Source organism: Pan troglodytes, chromosome 2, assembly GCF_028858775.2.
Source record: "Pan troglodytes isolate AG18354 chromosome 2, NHGRI_mPanTro3-v2.0_pri, whole genome shotgun sequence".
Taxonomy (NCBI): Eukaryota; Metazoa; Chordata; class Mammalia; order Primates; family Hominidae; genus Pan; species Pan troglodytes.
In genome coordinates, this window is record NC_086015.1 from 14,343,492 (window position 1) to 14,357,225 (window position 13,734).

Here is a 13,734-nt window from a genome sequence, read left to right on the forward strand (position 1 = left end):
AGAATTTCCTTGTGTAGACACTGATGTTGAAGAGATTGGGGATTTGTGACAAGCAACAGAACTGTATCTTATTCATTAAGGTATTTGCTGTAAGGTATTTGGCCCATAAGGCGCTGTAATATGGCAGTTTAGAGTACAGATGCTGGCATCAAGACTGCTAGGTATCAGTGCTGGATCTCCTGCTTACCAGGTGGGCATGCTCTTCACCTCTTTGAGATGCTGTCTCCTGCTCTTTTGAGTGAGAATTATAATAATACCTCCTCTGAAGGTTGATATTGGGATTAAATGAACCCTTGGATATGAAACTGCGTTTGGAAGTTGGATGGGCCTATGGCGCATGATTTGGGGATCAGTTCAACCTAAGAAGAGCTGTGTGAGTGTGTGAGTGTGTGTGTAACTCTCAACCCTTGGGCCAGCCTTAGGGATTACTTGTTGGTCTGGGCATATTCTCTTTCTCTGCCAATGTTCAGCAGAGGTTTGTGAAGTCCAGACTCCTCAGGTGCCAGGCTTCCCTCTGCCTTACCCCTCTCCCCAGTAGGGGGGTGCCACCTAGATCCAGTGTCTGTATTCCCCATCTCCTCCCTCTGGTTAATCCAGACCCCAAATCAGGCTAACTTTCCCTGATTTTTGCCCCCCCACCCCTTGCCCCCAAACCTCCTCCGCTTCGTCCTGAGGCCCCGTTCCCCAGTCTTCTTCTATGAGATGGTCAACCATCCCTCATAGGTTAATGGCTCATGGCAGGGTAAGCCTGTCTCCCTCAAATGGTGGGTGTTCAAAAGGTGTGATCTAGTGGAAGGTGAGACACTGCCCGCTGAGCTGTGGGCCCTTGGGCAAAGTGCATTTCCCTCCCAGGGACTCAGTTTCCCCCTGAGTTCAACTCCACGAAGGGCGGGGACCCAGCTGTCCTTCAGAAAAAGGCCTTGTGATGTGTACCGTGTCTGCATTTCCACGTGTGCATTTATTGTTATTGCTCAGTATAGTGTTGAAAAGGCAGACAAATCCCATTAATTACAAAGAGCACAAGCCAAAGATACAGAGAAATAAAGAGTGTACAATAAGAGCACAGTCACTTCCCAGCCCCGATTGTCCCAGAGCCCCCCAGAGCCCGGGCAGCTTATGGAAGCTGGAGGCGGCACCATTCCCTCGCTACTCTATTATAAAATATGTGCACACAAGAGTTAGCAAAGTGTGGTGACCCCCGAGAGGAAAGGTCCGGGAGGGAGAGCACCACAGGCATTACAAAACAGACTTAGGGGGCTGAGAAGGGCAGTCCCAAAGCAGCCTCCAATATTGTTTTCAGTGGAGGGGGTGATGGCTGCTGCCTGGGGCTGGGGACCCTCCTCCCCCACCTGGGTTGGTATGATCTCTACATTAAAATCAGGAGAGCTTGGTTTGGAACTTTGAAAAGGCCTGGGGACTTCCTGCTATTGTCTGACTTCCCTCCTGGCTCTGGAAGGCCTAAAAGCCTTCAAGAAACGCTCTTCCCTACAAGAGCCTCTAATGGTGGGATTTTGGACACAATGGCAGGAGAGAGATTTGGGTGGGAGGCTTGTCAGAATGCACCAGGTTGGCAGCCTCCTGCAGGTAGCGCAAGAGTGGGCTAGGGGAGTGAGGGTTCCGAGAAGGCCCAGGCAAGAACTGCCTGCATCCCAAAGGTACTGGAGACTCCAAATTAAAGAGCAAGAAACTATCCCCCCAAAACAAAATGAAACAAAAACAACAAAAAAACAGTTCAGGAAAGGGAGATAGGAATAAAGGTTTCTCCATGATGAGAATTAGAAGTGCAGACAACTGGGCCACACATTCTTTCCCAGCTCCAGGCCTAGGAGAGACTCCTCTTTCTCGTCTGGACCAGGGACAGATGGCGGGTCCACCCCAACACAACCAAGGTGGGTGACTTTGGTTCCCAAGCTGAGATTGAGTGGGGGCCTGGTGACCTCTCATGACAACTCCTGGGCTTAGGGGGCAGGTGAAATGATGGGAGGAACAGCAGGCTTCTCTCAAGATCAGGATGCCCTTTTTGTCCCTCTTTATAGAACATAGTCTATTTCACAGCCCTGAGTGGACAGTAATTACAATGGGGGGAAGATGATGGCACAGGGAATGACAGAGCCCAGAATTTGGGGGTGGGAATGGGACAGCGGGTGGAGGACTGGGCACAATTTAAAGTTTATGTGGAAGAATAGATGTGAGAGAATAACTAGGAAATTTTGTAAAAGAAGAGTGAAGGGACTCATCCCACCACATAATAAGACATTAGAAATTGACAATAGTTAAAATTGTATGGCTGGTGCCAGATGAGACACCCAAGTAAGGGAAGAGAAGAGAAGTTCCAGAAATAGATCTAAGTCTATGTAAGACATCAGTGTGTGGTAAAGGTGGCATTTCAGCATGGTTGGGGAAAAGAGTGGCTTCCAACAACTGGAGGACCCAGGACAAGACAGGTTCAGAGTCCTTGAGCCAGTGCAGTCATTTTAATTGGTCCAGTCTCAGAAATAGGACTGCCTCTCTCTTGTCATCTCTATGCTATGGTTGGGACAAGGGGACAAGGGGCCATGGTGAGGGGTTGGCGGGAGCAATGGAGGCTGCTCCTGAGTTAAAGAAAGCTCCGCCTGAGTTGCAAGAAGGAAACTCCTCAGAGCTCTCTCTGCTCACCTCCAAAGATGAGTGATTCTGCAGCGCCAGGAGTCGTCACTGAACGGGCTCCCTGCCCTTCCCTCATCTGTTGAGGGGGAGACAAGTTGGTGAGCTTAGCTCTCAGAACCAAATCTGCCACTTACTCCTGGAGCCCTTGTCTAGAGGACAGAAAAGAAGCTATGTGGATGATGCAGTCCCAAACTAGAAAAAAGTATACATTACAGATATATTTACTATGTTCTGTTTGATGTTGTTTTTTGCTTTTTTTTAAACCACAAACATTTCAGAACCACACTGCATGAGTCAGAAGAGCCAGCGATTGAAAGCATAACCATTGCATAGTATTAAATGAACAGAGATGGTGAGTTCTTTATTTACAATTATTGTCTAGATAAAAAAATTCATAAAAACAGATGAATGGTCATAAATTATTTACCCCCTAATGGAGTGAACTGCCAAACGTACCCCATGCTGCTAGATATAGGACGCAGAGTGCAAGCTTTATGTACTACAGTGAGTTTTGACAAACCAACCATTTCGTGTGTGTGTGTGTATGTGTGCAAGTGTGAGAGTGAGGGGGTGCATGTGTGCAAGCATCCTTCATTCCTGACAAGAGAAGACCAACGCTAATGTTGGCATTCTTCCATCGCTCCCTGTTCCCTAAGCCAGGCTCCACTGAGAAGCCCTCCTGGCTCCAAATGAACATGGAGCATGGTGTGCAAACACAGCTATCCTGATGTCATGGAACGAGGTCACGGACACATGACTGATCAAAGAAGTGGGGAGATGGAAAACTGTGAGAAAGGAAACTCCAAAAAACACCATGTTCCAAGGCTGCCCCATGTTTTACACATGCAGATCTTTCCTTCCTTGTAGGAGAGCAGTGGGCTGGCTTTGGTGGCGTTTGTACTGGAATCCAATAAGCACATCTGAGGGCTGGTCACCCCTTTGGTTATGCAGCTCCTCTCCTGGATACATTCAGAGATACTTCTTCACGACATTCAGGTGATGCGCTCTTGAAGGTCCTCCTTCCAGGAGGATTTTGCCAGGTGGGATGGGCTGACGTTGAACCCCAAACCCTCAAGTTTTTCCACCGCCATCCATATGTAGGCCCTCCCAGTTGACTATGGCTCTTTTCCCGAGTGGCTCTCATCTTGTTTGTGGAAGAGTTCTCTGGGCCTGGAGAAGGGAAGGGGCTGGGCTGACACAGCCATCGTGAGGAGGGTCAGCATGAGGAATGGATTTTGCAAGAGAGGCGGAAAGTGTTTGGTTTTCCTCGAAGCATGGGACATCATCGATCATGGTATTCAAAATGTCTTTTGCACTGTACAAGTTTATGGAAAAAGATCATATGCTGAAAAGTCTCAAAGCAAACTTTGTATTAAATACAAAAGTTCTTTTATGAAAAACGCTGAGACCCACAAAGTGCTTAGCAGTTAAGAGGCTGACATCCAATTAAATAAGCTCTTATTAAGTGGGATTACTAGTGCTGTTGTCTTGGGGAAAAAATAACCACCTTTTCTCACCTGTGATACTGTAGGGTTTCAGAATGGCTTTCTGTTTGGGAAAGCAAGACTTGCTGTTAAAAGGCTACAGTATATATTGTGACTACAGGAAGACAATTTGGTTTAAAATCACACTGAGTACATCTCAATATACACATCATAAGGTTCATTCGGATCTAAATAGTGCAGAGAAAAAGGCTATTCTTCTTCAAAAATAAAAATAAAAGCAGCAAGCCGTACCGATCCTCATCCAATAAGCCAACAGCTCGGATGCTGCCATTAATAAGGAAACAAACCTGTAAGTTACTAAATAAAAAAAAAATCAACACAATACCATTTATAATATTTCAACACTACCTCAATCTCTGTACAGACAGTGCCAAAGAGAACCTATTTTTGAAATGCTCTTAGTAAACTCAAGCGAGTTTCATTGAGAGAAAAGTCTTCGAGCAGTGCTTTGCAGATCCTGGCATCCTTGGGCCGGATGGCCGTTAGTGTTGCAAACCCAGGAAGCCTTCTCTCCTCCTCTCCCTTCGTCTACGGAGCATGTTGTTAAACCCCTCAGGATGGCAACTCGGTAGCATTTGGCTTCTGCCTGAGCCTCTCACGGTAGTGACATTATTGAACGGAAATAGCAGGCAAAAATCAGAGCATGGCTATCATAAAACATCAAGGATGCAACCCAGGGGAAGTGTCTGTTGGGCCGAGCTGTTTTCATAGCATCTCAGCCACCAGTGTTCTTAAACCATACAAATAGCCAAAGACGTTATCTACAGGTTTGTAAACAAATTACATTCTTCTTTTAGGACATAAATAAGTTAAAATAGAGCAATTTAAGCGGAAACAAGGCAACATGCCGGCAAAGAAACTTTATATATCCATGTATATATATTTATATATATATATATATCTACCTATCTATATGGACGTATACAGTCTCGGAAAAGTATACGTTGATATAGATACAAAGAAATGGATATAACCTTGTGAGTGTCTATGAAGTTCTTCGGTTCCATTGGTGCAAATCTACTAGGCGAGTTAAGCTCTGCAATTTCAAAAAGTTATTAAATTAATCTATACAACTGAGACCATGCTGTGCAAGCATTTCAAAAACTCACAGACCAGTGGATTGGATAAATAGTCTCAGAAAAGAGTCTGTTTGCAGTTCCCGCCTAAGAAAACAAACAAACAAAAAAAACCCCTCCCCAACCCCCAAAAACCAAACAAGGGGAGGATTGAAAGTGTACAGTACATTCATGCGGGGGACGTGGTGGCTGGGCGGGTGCATGGCTGGTCCATGTCTGGGTGGGAGCCAGGAAGGGCTTGTTTTGGGAAAACCGCTCACTCCCGTAAGCCCCCAGTGGAGATCCCGCCCCTTGCCTTGAAGTGAAAAAGAGTTCAAACAGCATCGCAGCCAGAGAAAGGGTCTGTTGGTGGAAACGTTGGTTTTCTCTCCAGTATTTGGTTTCCGATTGTTGCTCGTTGCTGCTTGGGTGAGTTGGGTGCCTGGATGGATGGGTGCCCGGAAAGCGGGTGGCAGCGGGGTCCATGAGGGCGGGCGGGCAGGCGACAGGGTCCTCAGCTAAAGCGACGTCTCCAGGCTGTGGATGGGGCTCCCTGGACTTGAAGAGGTAGCTGATTTGCTTGTGTCGGTCGTCAGGTTGATCCCACTGTCGATGGCGCTGTTGTTCTTGTTGAGGGACGACGGCGGGCTCGAGTTCTGCTTGAGCGCGGCATCTTCTTCCAGGTCGGTGTCATCAATGAGGGGGATGTGGGGCTGGGAATCTTCGATCCGGAATTCAGGATGAGCCATGAAGTTATGGATGGAGGTTCGAGATTCAGGCTTTTCTAAACCTTCATAGAGAGAGCTACGGAACGCCTTCACGACGCGGATCTGCAAGGGAAGCACAGGGGTCAGGAGCACTGCCCAGGGACCACAGCCAGGCTCGGGGGGCTCACAGGAGGGGCGGGTGGGAGGAGGGTTAGGGCAAAGCAGGTGGCTGGAATCCATAGTCGCTGGGTGTTATTAGCATTGACAGGATGGGGGAGAGTGAAAAAGGGGGCTCAGGTTATAGGCATCCTCGAGCTGGTTTTTAAAAATCTCTTTGGTTTTGGTAGAAACTAGTGTTAGGACAGGAGGAATCACCAAGCACCATCAAAGAGATGATGGGGAACAGTGGTTAAAGGAAGCACAGTCGACTCCTGCGGGCACCCACACCTAGTGAGAGACTGAGCCTTGTTCACTTTAAAGCAGAGGTTCAACCATGCAGACAGGGAGGAGGACCAGGTGGGAATCAAGTAGGAAAGAGGAGAGGCTATTAAAAAAATTCATCTTAGGAAAACCACACACAGTTAAGAAACCATACAACACGGAACATGTTACGTGTCACAAACAGAAAAGGCACAGAAAGGAGAGACGGTTGGATGACTTGGGATGAGAGAGACACATGAGGGCCAAACAGAACGGGAACATCAAACCAAAGGCAGCAAAGCAAACCAAAGCCAACCCAGGGCTTTCTGAGGTGCAGAGCAGAGGCAGCCAGAAAGCACATGGGAGCTGGCGGACAGATGACATTCGGGGGCGGGCTGCATGCCACAGGGAGGCCGGGAGCCACATGGCACACACAGACAGACACACGGCTACACTTGGAAGCCTGGACAATGTGAACGGAGGTCGTTTGTACCCAGCGTTTCTTTCCTTCATGCATTTGGGAGGTAAACACTCGAGTATAGACTCAAAGCCCTGGCCGGCCAGTTATTGGAGCTTGCTTTGGGGTCTCTTATTTCCTGGGGGATTTTGTTTATTTCTTTATTTGTGCTTTGAAAACACAAAACCAAAAAACGAGGCTGGAATCAGATGGCCAAACCCAGCCCCAGTGGGATTCTGGGGTGTGTGGAACTGAGTCACAAAACAGCAAGTTCTTTCATTTTCTGTCTCAGTTGTGAACCACACGTCCTGGGGCCTCAGTTTCCTCCACTGAAGAATGGGAGGAGGCTGGTCATTGAGTCTTCAAGGCTAGTGGAAAGAGCACTGGACTTGGAGGCAGAAAGACCCAACTTGCATCCTGGCTCTGCCACATCTGGTGCCTTGACTGTGGACAAGCCACACTAGCTCTCTGGTTGTCCTCTGTCCTGCCTCACAGGGTGCAGAGGGACAGGACCCTCACTTGGAAGAGAGGTGTCCCTTCTCTGGACTCCTGGGAGGGGCAGCAGTGCCTGTCATCTCAAGAGTCTGATGGGACTTGGGACAAAGGTGCCTCCTCCTCTCGTCCCAGCCCCAACTCGGAGTGGAGTCAGAGGTGGAGAAAACAAGGCGGCGTTGGCGCCTCCAGGACAGAGCCTTAGTCGGCTGCTGTGTGCAGGCCAAGTGGCACCCACCTGCAGAGCAGTGGCTGCCCTGCACCACAGGCCTGCGGGGAGGCAGGGGACTGGACGAGACGGTCGTGGGGAGGCCCCTGAAGTCCCAGGACTTGAGCTCTCAGCGGAACCCAGGGGTAGCTCCTTTGTGAAACCCTGGTGGGGAAAGCCCTCTTTTATGGAAGTGGAGTTTCTAGGTGACTGTGGTTGATGATTTTAAGTGTCATCGCTGAAGGTTTGTTTTACTGTTGCAGAGGGAATTCTTTCTAAAGCATGTCATACGCTCCTCTGACTTCTAATTTAGAGTGCACAGAGAAGAATTTAACATAAGCTTTGTCAATTATCCTTCTTGGTCTTAGGTAAGACCCCATGGATTGTCTTGTTTTTTCTCCCTTGCTGTCAGTCATCGCTTACTAGTTAGTGCTGACTTTTCTGTTTTCTGAAAAGCACCTCTGTCCTTTCACCTTGCATACTGTGAGCTGGGACTCCAGGGTACCCCACTTGCTGGAGTTGTGCTTTAAATAAGAGGCAACAAGTGCCAAATCAGAGCCAGCCAGACACGGCCTTCATGCTGGTGCTCCATCATGGCCACTGTGGCCGCTCTGAGCTCTTTCCCCCTGGAGTCCCTCTTTGTGGCTCTGCAGAGATGGTTCATATTCTGATCTCCTGAAAAGTGAGCCGTTACACCTTGATTAACTGAAAACAAAGAAGGCGCTGCAGGCCTCAGCTTTCTTGTTTGTAGAATGGGAATAGCATCAAGGCTGTAGCTGCCTAGCCTGGTGCTCAGTGTGTTCTGAGGTTGAAGTGCAATTCAGATGCTGACTGGAACACCTAGTGTATGTGTGGGGCAGGGGGATGGTGGCAGGACCCTGTAATGTGACTGACAACGCAGAGGGGATGACACACAATGAGATGAGGCCCCTCCGCCCTCCCCCTGGCATGGAGACAACAGAAAAAATGAACTGCTCTGGACAAGACTGTGGGGACGAGACTTTTTGGGACACCCCGCCACGGCCATCTCAAGTCTCCACTTCGGTTCTCTCTGAGGCTGAAATGGAAAAAACTATGGGAAAAAAAAAGGCTCTTCCATCTCCCCTCCCTGCCTACCCTAAAGGTAGGAATTTTTTTTTTTTTTTTTTTTGGCATAAGCTGCATTTGGGCGTGGGGGTGAGGGGAAGGAGAGGAAGGGACCTGGTGAGCGGGGTTTCAGATGTTTTGGTTTCGTCAGCACAAAGGGAGCAGGGAGACCCATGCCCGTTGTCAGAGGGCTCTGAGAAAACGCACAGGCCCTGGTCTGAGATGGGTTCTACATACTCGAATGTTTACCCGGCTTCAAGGAAGCCAAGAGTCTGGGATTGATTCACATTCATTTCAGGCTCAAGGTTAAAGACTCACAACCTCTTTTAATTTCACTCTCTCTTGCTGAACTCTGTGTCCAGGGTTCTCTAGCCCTCTAGGGAAACAAACACATGGAATATTCAGACAGTGGAGAGGTCTAGGGTTCCCCCCACAAAGCAAGCCATTTTCTCGCCAACCCAAGGTTGCACTAAATTAGTTACCAAAACGCTAATGAGAAGTCCAGCTTTCTTCCCTTTTTGTTGTCTTCATTTCTCCCCCTAACAGTGCAAACTCCTTGCCCTAGGAGTCTTCAGAACCAGGAATCTGCAGGGGAAGTGGGAGCAGGAGGTGCCTTATCTGTCTAGCAAGGTACGGCATCCAGAATGTGGCTTGGACCTGGCTTATGGGGCTGGCTCTTGGCTTGGGTGGTTTGAAAGAGCAGGACTTCCACTGATAAACACGGAGCCTGCTACAGACTTGCTAAGTGCAAAGATGGTTTGAGATGAGTTAGGAATTTGAGGCAATGAGAAAGAGAGGCTGTGCGGCTTTGCCTTGGATCGAAGTGTGGGATACTAATCTTGTCCTTGATCACCAGTGGGAAGGTGCCCTTCTCCCCAGTCTTGGCCACGCTGGTAGAAGTTCAAGCTGAGAAACAGCTTCCCTGGCCTTCCCTGGAGGACTGACTCCTTTTCACGATATGAGGCTGTGGGCGTGGGCACTGGTTCCGGAATGGAAGTTCAGCCTCTGTGGCTCCAGGTCTGTGGGCCTCCTGGGAAGCGGTGTGAGTAGTGGGAAGAATGAGGGACTCCGGAGTCTGACCTCTTGCCACGCCCTTGCTGTGGTGACCCTGGCCTCATCAGTGTCTTTCTCTGCGAAATGGATGTGTTGGCAGGTCCTCCCCTCCCACAATTCAGTGGTGAGGCATCTGTGAAGTAAAGGGAGTGGGGAACTGCTCTGGAAATGTTGAGTGGGGCTCAGGTATAAGGCAATAGGGACGTGCCATTAAGTTTCCGGGGCAAAAACAACCTCGTTTTTGAGTTAGTCAGAAGAGTGCACCAATTCATTCCCTCCCGAGCATCCTCGTGCCATGTGCCTTGTGACTGCGGTCAGGCTTACCATGTGCGTCTGTCTGCTGAGGCCTTCATCTTGCGGTGGTGCCGTGGGGAGGGGAGGGCCTGCGATGTGTTCAGGGGTTTTCCTCACTCCAGTGTCCCAGGTCAGAAGTCAGGCCCTGTCCCAGGCCTTTGTGGTCAACTCTTCATAACCCAGGGGACAGTGGATTGACTCCTTCCAGGGCACACTGGCTGCAGGTGTTTTTGCCTCAGCAGGCACATGGGCAGCCTCCTCTGCTGGGGAGTCCCCAGGAAGCAGATCCCCCTCAGAAGGCTGGTGGGGTGCGGTGGGGGTGAAGGAGTTGTGGGGTGGTGGGGCGGCCCACTTCCTCATCCCATCAAATTGGGGCCCTTCTGTCACTTCCTGGCCACCTGTTTAAACCTCCCTGTGGGAGGAAAGCACACTGGCTTCTGCAGGGACCTTGGCTGGTGTTTAGAGGGTCCTCAGAGTCCTTGGAGACCAGAGGAGGCAGCACTGTTGTAGACACTACTCAAGCAAAGGAGGCACGAGGCTGTGTTGTCCAAATGTGTGTACTGAAACCACAGAGGCTGTGATCCTGTCTGGGAACCAGTGCCCTTAGGCAGGGGTTTGGTCAGGCTCTTTTTAAGACTATAGGCTCAGGAAGGGTCTCAGGAGGGACCCAGAATTACAGGCTGGATTCTGTCACAGAGGGGGAATGCGAGATTCTCCAGGAGGCATGAAGAGGGAGAGGCAAGATGGTGAGCAGGGTGGGGAGGCCCTGGCCAACCCTGCTGGGTCCCCTGAGAGAGTAAGGGGTCAGGGCAAGGACTGTCAAGTTGGCTTTGGCTGAGCCTCTGCCTGGGCTTCTTTTCCAAGACTGTTCCAAAGTTGGGGTAACCACGGGCTACAGGGGACTGATCTGGCCTCGAAGGAGGTCAGTGTAGACACATTCCTGTCTAAGCATTTCTGCAGAAATGAAGAAAAGGGCATTTCTGCAAAGAAGTGTTGTTCCCGGACTGGCCCTATTGAATGGCTTTGCAAATGATGCAGAAGAAAAGCTGAGAAAGAAGTGGCTGAGGTTTGAGAGGACAGCTCTAGCTTCTAGACTGTGAAAGCTAAGATGAGGGGCTAACTCAGGGACGACTTCCAAAGGCAGTGGGGCTGCCCAGCGATGTCAGGTGTGCTCTGTCGTGGCCAGGGTGAAGTGCTGCCCTTCAAGAAAGAGGCTGAACTGGGATGGACAAAGAACTGGGCCTTCACCCAGAAGCCAGACTGCTAGCAGGCAGCCCCAGCCAGAGGGCCGCAGGAGTCATCAGGAGGGGTGGCAGAACAGAAGTGGATTCTTCCCCATGTAGCTCTCCCTGCCGGGACACTTGGTTACCGCACCTCAGGATAGGTGGGGGTGCTGAGCAAGGCCAGAGCTGAGTTGGTGCAGAAAGGAGCTGGGAGGTCAGCTGGCTAGGCTGCTGCTGAGGTGAGAGCTCCCTGGTCTAACGGGGAGGAGGATGGGACCAGTGTTGCCTTCCCCGAGAAATCCTGGCAGTGACTGCCTAGTGACGGTATCTCATGGAAATGTGACTCAGCCACCATCTGCTGAAATGCATCTCCATTTCATCTTGGCTCCCCGGTCCTCCCCAGCACTGCGTTTCTGTGCTGACGAATGAGCACTGAGAGGCTCCTTCCCTGCTTTCTGCTTCTGTCCTGCCGCTATGGGTCGTGGACATTTGCCATCAACAGGCTCCCTGTGGCCCGTGCCTCCTGCTGGAGGCACTGAGGGAGGCGCTCCCACCAGCACACCGGGTTACCTGCTTGGCTGCAGGGGGTTGTGTTGTGGGTGTTCTGGTTTTGGATGGGGGTAGAGGCCCTTTATAAAGTTTCAAGGGATGAGCTGGAGTCTACTTCTCATCAAAGAAGCTGGAGGCTAAGACTGACACTATGCCAACTGGAGAAGAGCAGAACCAGGGGCTCCCCTGCAGATCAGAAGGGCCTGACTGGAAACATAGCAGGGCGATGGGAGGAAAGACAGACTTGTTCCCTATGGGGCCCGAAGCCATGGGTCCGGGAAAGAGCTAGACAAAGCCAGCAATGAGTGATCTAGATCAGAAGTGGTGGCATGAGGAGATGAGCTTGGCAGGAGGGAGATGAAGGAGGGGCCACAGTCCCAGGCTATCTCTCAGATAAAGGAGGGCAGGATGCTGAAGGGCATATCAGGTCCCTCTGGGCCTGCTGGCACCCAGGCAAGATGTGAGGCTCGACCCACCATTTTCTACCAGGGGTCAAGCTGAATGGGCCAGGGACCTTGTCCTTTCCAGGAAGGGCTTAGAACTTCAGCAAGTTCCAGGCTCAGCCACAGGGAAAGGTGTCTGCAGGGCAGCTGATGCAGTCAAAAGTGCAAGGGGAGGAGTGACAGGAAGCGGGCAGAGACTCTGAACTGCTGGGGTGCAGCATCTAGGCTGTGAGCTCCTAGGTGGCCTGGGATCCTTGGCTGACTATGACCTCTGACCTGCAGTGACCTCTTGGCTCAACTGTCCCCCTTGACCATGACCCTTATTACTGTGGGTGCCCCCTGACCAACTGGGAAAGTCTGGTTGACGTGACCCTCTTCTGGGTGGATCCCAATGTGACTGACTGTGACCCTAAGGGGCTTGCTCCCCTTGACCCACAGTGACCCTTCTGCTGACTTTGACTGCAAGACTGGGACCTCTTGTCCAACTCCAACCCTTGCCTTGGTGGTCCAGGCTTTTCCTGACCACATATGACCCTGGGCCAGTGGGACACTCTGTGTCCCCTCCATGTCTGTCCCCCTCTGGCTGCCGGGACCCTGTGGTGGATTGGGACCATTTGGTCACTGATGTCCTCTTGACCAATGGTGATCCCTTGACTGAACCAGACTTTTTGGCCACTTGGGACCCTAATGACCCTCTGACTGACCCTGGTCCACTGAGTGACTGCCACCGCATGACTGGCTACGCTCTCCTGACCAACGGGACCCTCTTCGGTGGCTGGGACCCTTCAGCCCCCTGGGCCTGATTGTGACCGGCTACCCCCCATGTCCTCTGGTGCCCCAGCCCCTGCCCGCCTGGGAGCTGGCGTGGGCAGTGCCAGCCGGAGGCAGTAAGGAGTCACACTCACGCCCGGCTGCAGCAGGAGGAAGGCTGGTCGGAGAGGAAAGAGCATTGGACAACGACACGCGACTAGGGCTAGAGAGATTGGCTACATCCTGGCTCTGGCTGGTGACCGAGGACTGTCTCCGCAGGGCCCCCTGAAAGGAGGCCCCGCTCTTGAAAGTATTGACTACTTCAATCTGCAACGGAGGAGAGAACGAGACAAGTTGCGAGAAGAACGAGCACAGCGGCTACATGACTGACAGGGCGACGCCACAAGAACAGCCGCAGCCACGGCAACAACGACAATGTCACTTAAATCAAAACAAAAATACCAGACACACTCCAAGGCTCTGAAAAATGTCTGCTCAGCTCTGGGCCCACCTGCAGGCCCCAGGGTCCCCGGGAGGACACAGGGGGTCCGGCCTTTGTCCTGTGCTAGTGGCTCAGGGGCCAGTGGGCTGGCCAGTGGGGGAGGCAGTGATTAAACATGGTATCTGGAGGGAAGAGAGCAGTGTTCAGCCTCCCTCAGGTACAGGCGTGGAGGTAGAGGGTGTGGTGGGGGTCCTGAGGTGGACAGAGATTGGCCTAAATTCCAGCTCTGTCACTTACTAGCTAGGTGACCTTGGGCAAGCCACCTCTCTGAGTTGAGTTTCTTGTTCTTAAGAAGGGTCAATGCCACCTGCCTGGCAGGGTTATCTGTAAGTGGCAAAGCACCT

General features: G+C 51.1%; 1 protein-coding gene and 1 non-coding gene across 20 annotated transcripts in view; one reads left to right on the forward strand and one right to left on the reverse strand.

Moving 5' to 3' along the window:
• Positions 1–939: 939 nt before the first annotated feature.
• Positions 940–13,734, reverse strand: part of ATP2B2 (ATPase plasma membrane Ca2+ transporting 2) — a 383,942-nt gene continuing 371,147 nt past the window's right edge. For 14 of the 19 annotated variants that reach the window (XM_063805432.1, XM_063805430.1, XM_063805431.1 and 11 more), the window contains one exon: positions 940–6,036. In XM_063805432.1, coding sequence (XP_063661502.1) covers positions 5,725–6,036 — 312 coding nt within the window. In that variant the 3' untranslated portion in view covers positions 940–5,724. Of the gene's footprint in view, positions 6,037–8,897; positions 8,953–13,043; positions 13,216–13,734 lie in introns of all 19 variants that reach the window. The other 5 variants (XM_063805436.1, XM_063805434.1, XM_063805437.1 and 2 more) reach the window with 4 other exon arrangements.
• On the forward strand, positions 7,103–7,211 carry MIR378B (microRNA mir-378b). Its single transcript, NR_106631.1, has one exon. It is a non-coding gene; the product is annotated as a microRNA mir-378b (primary transcript).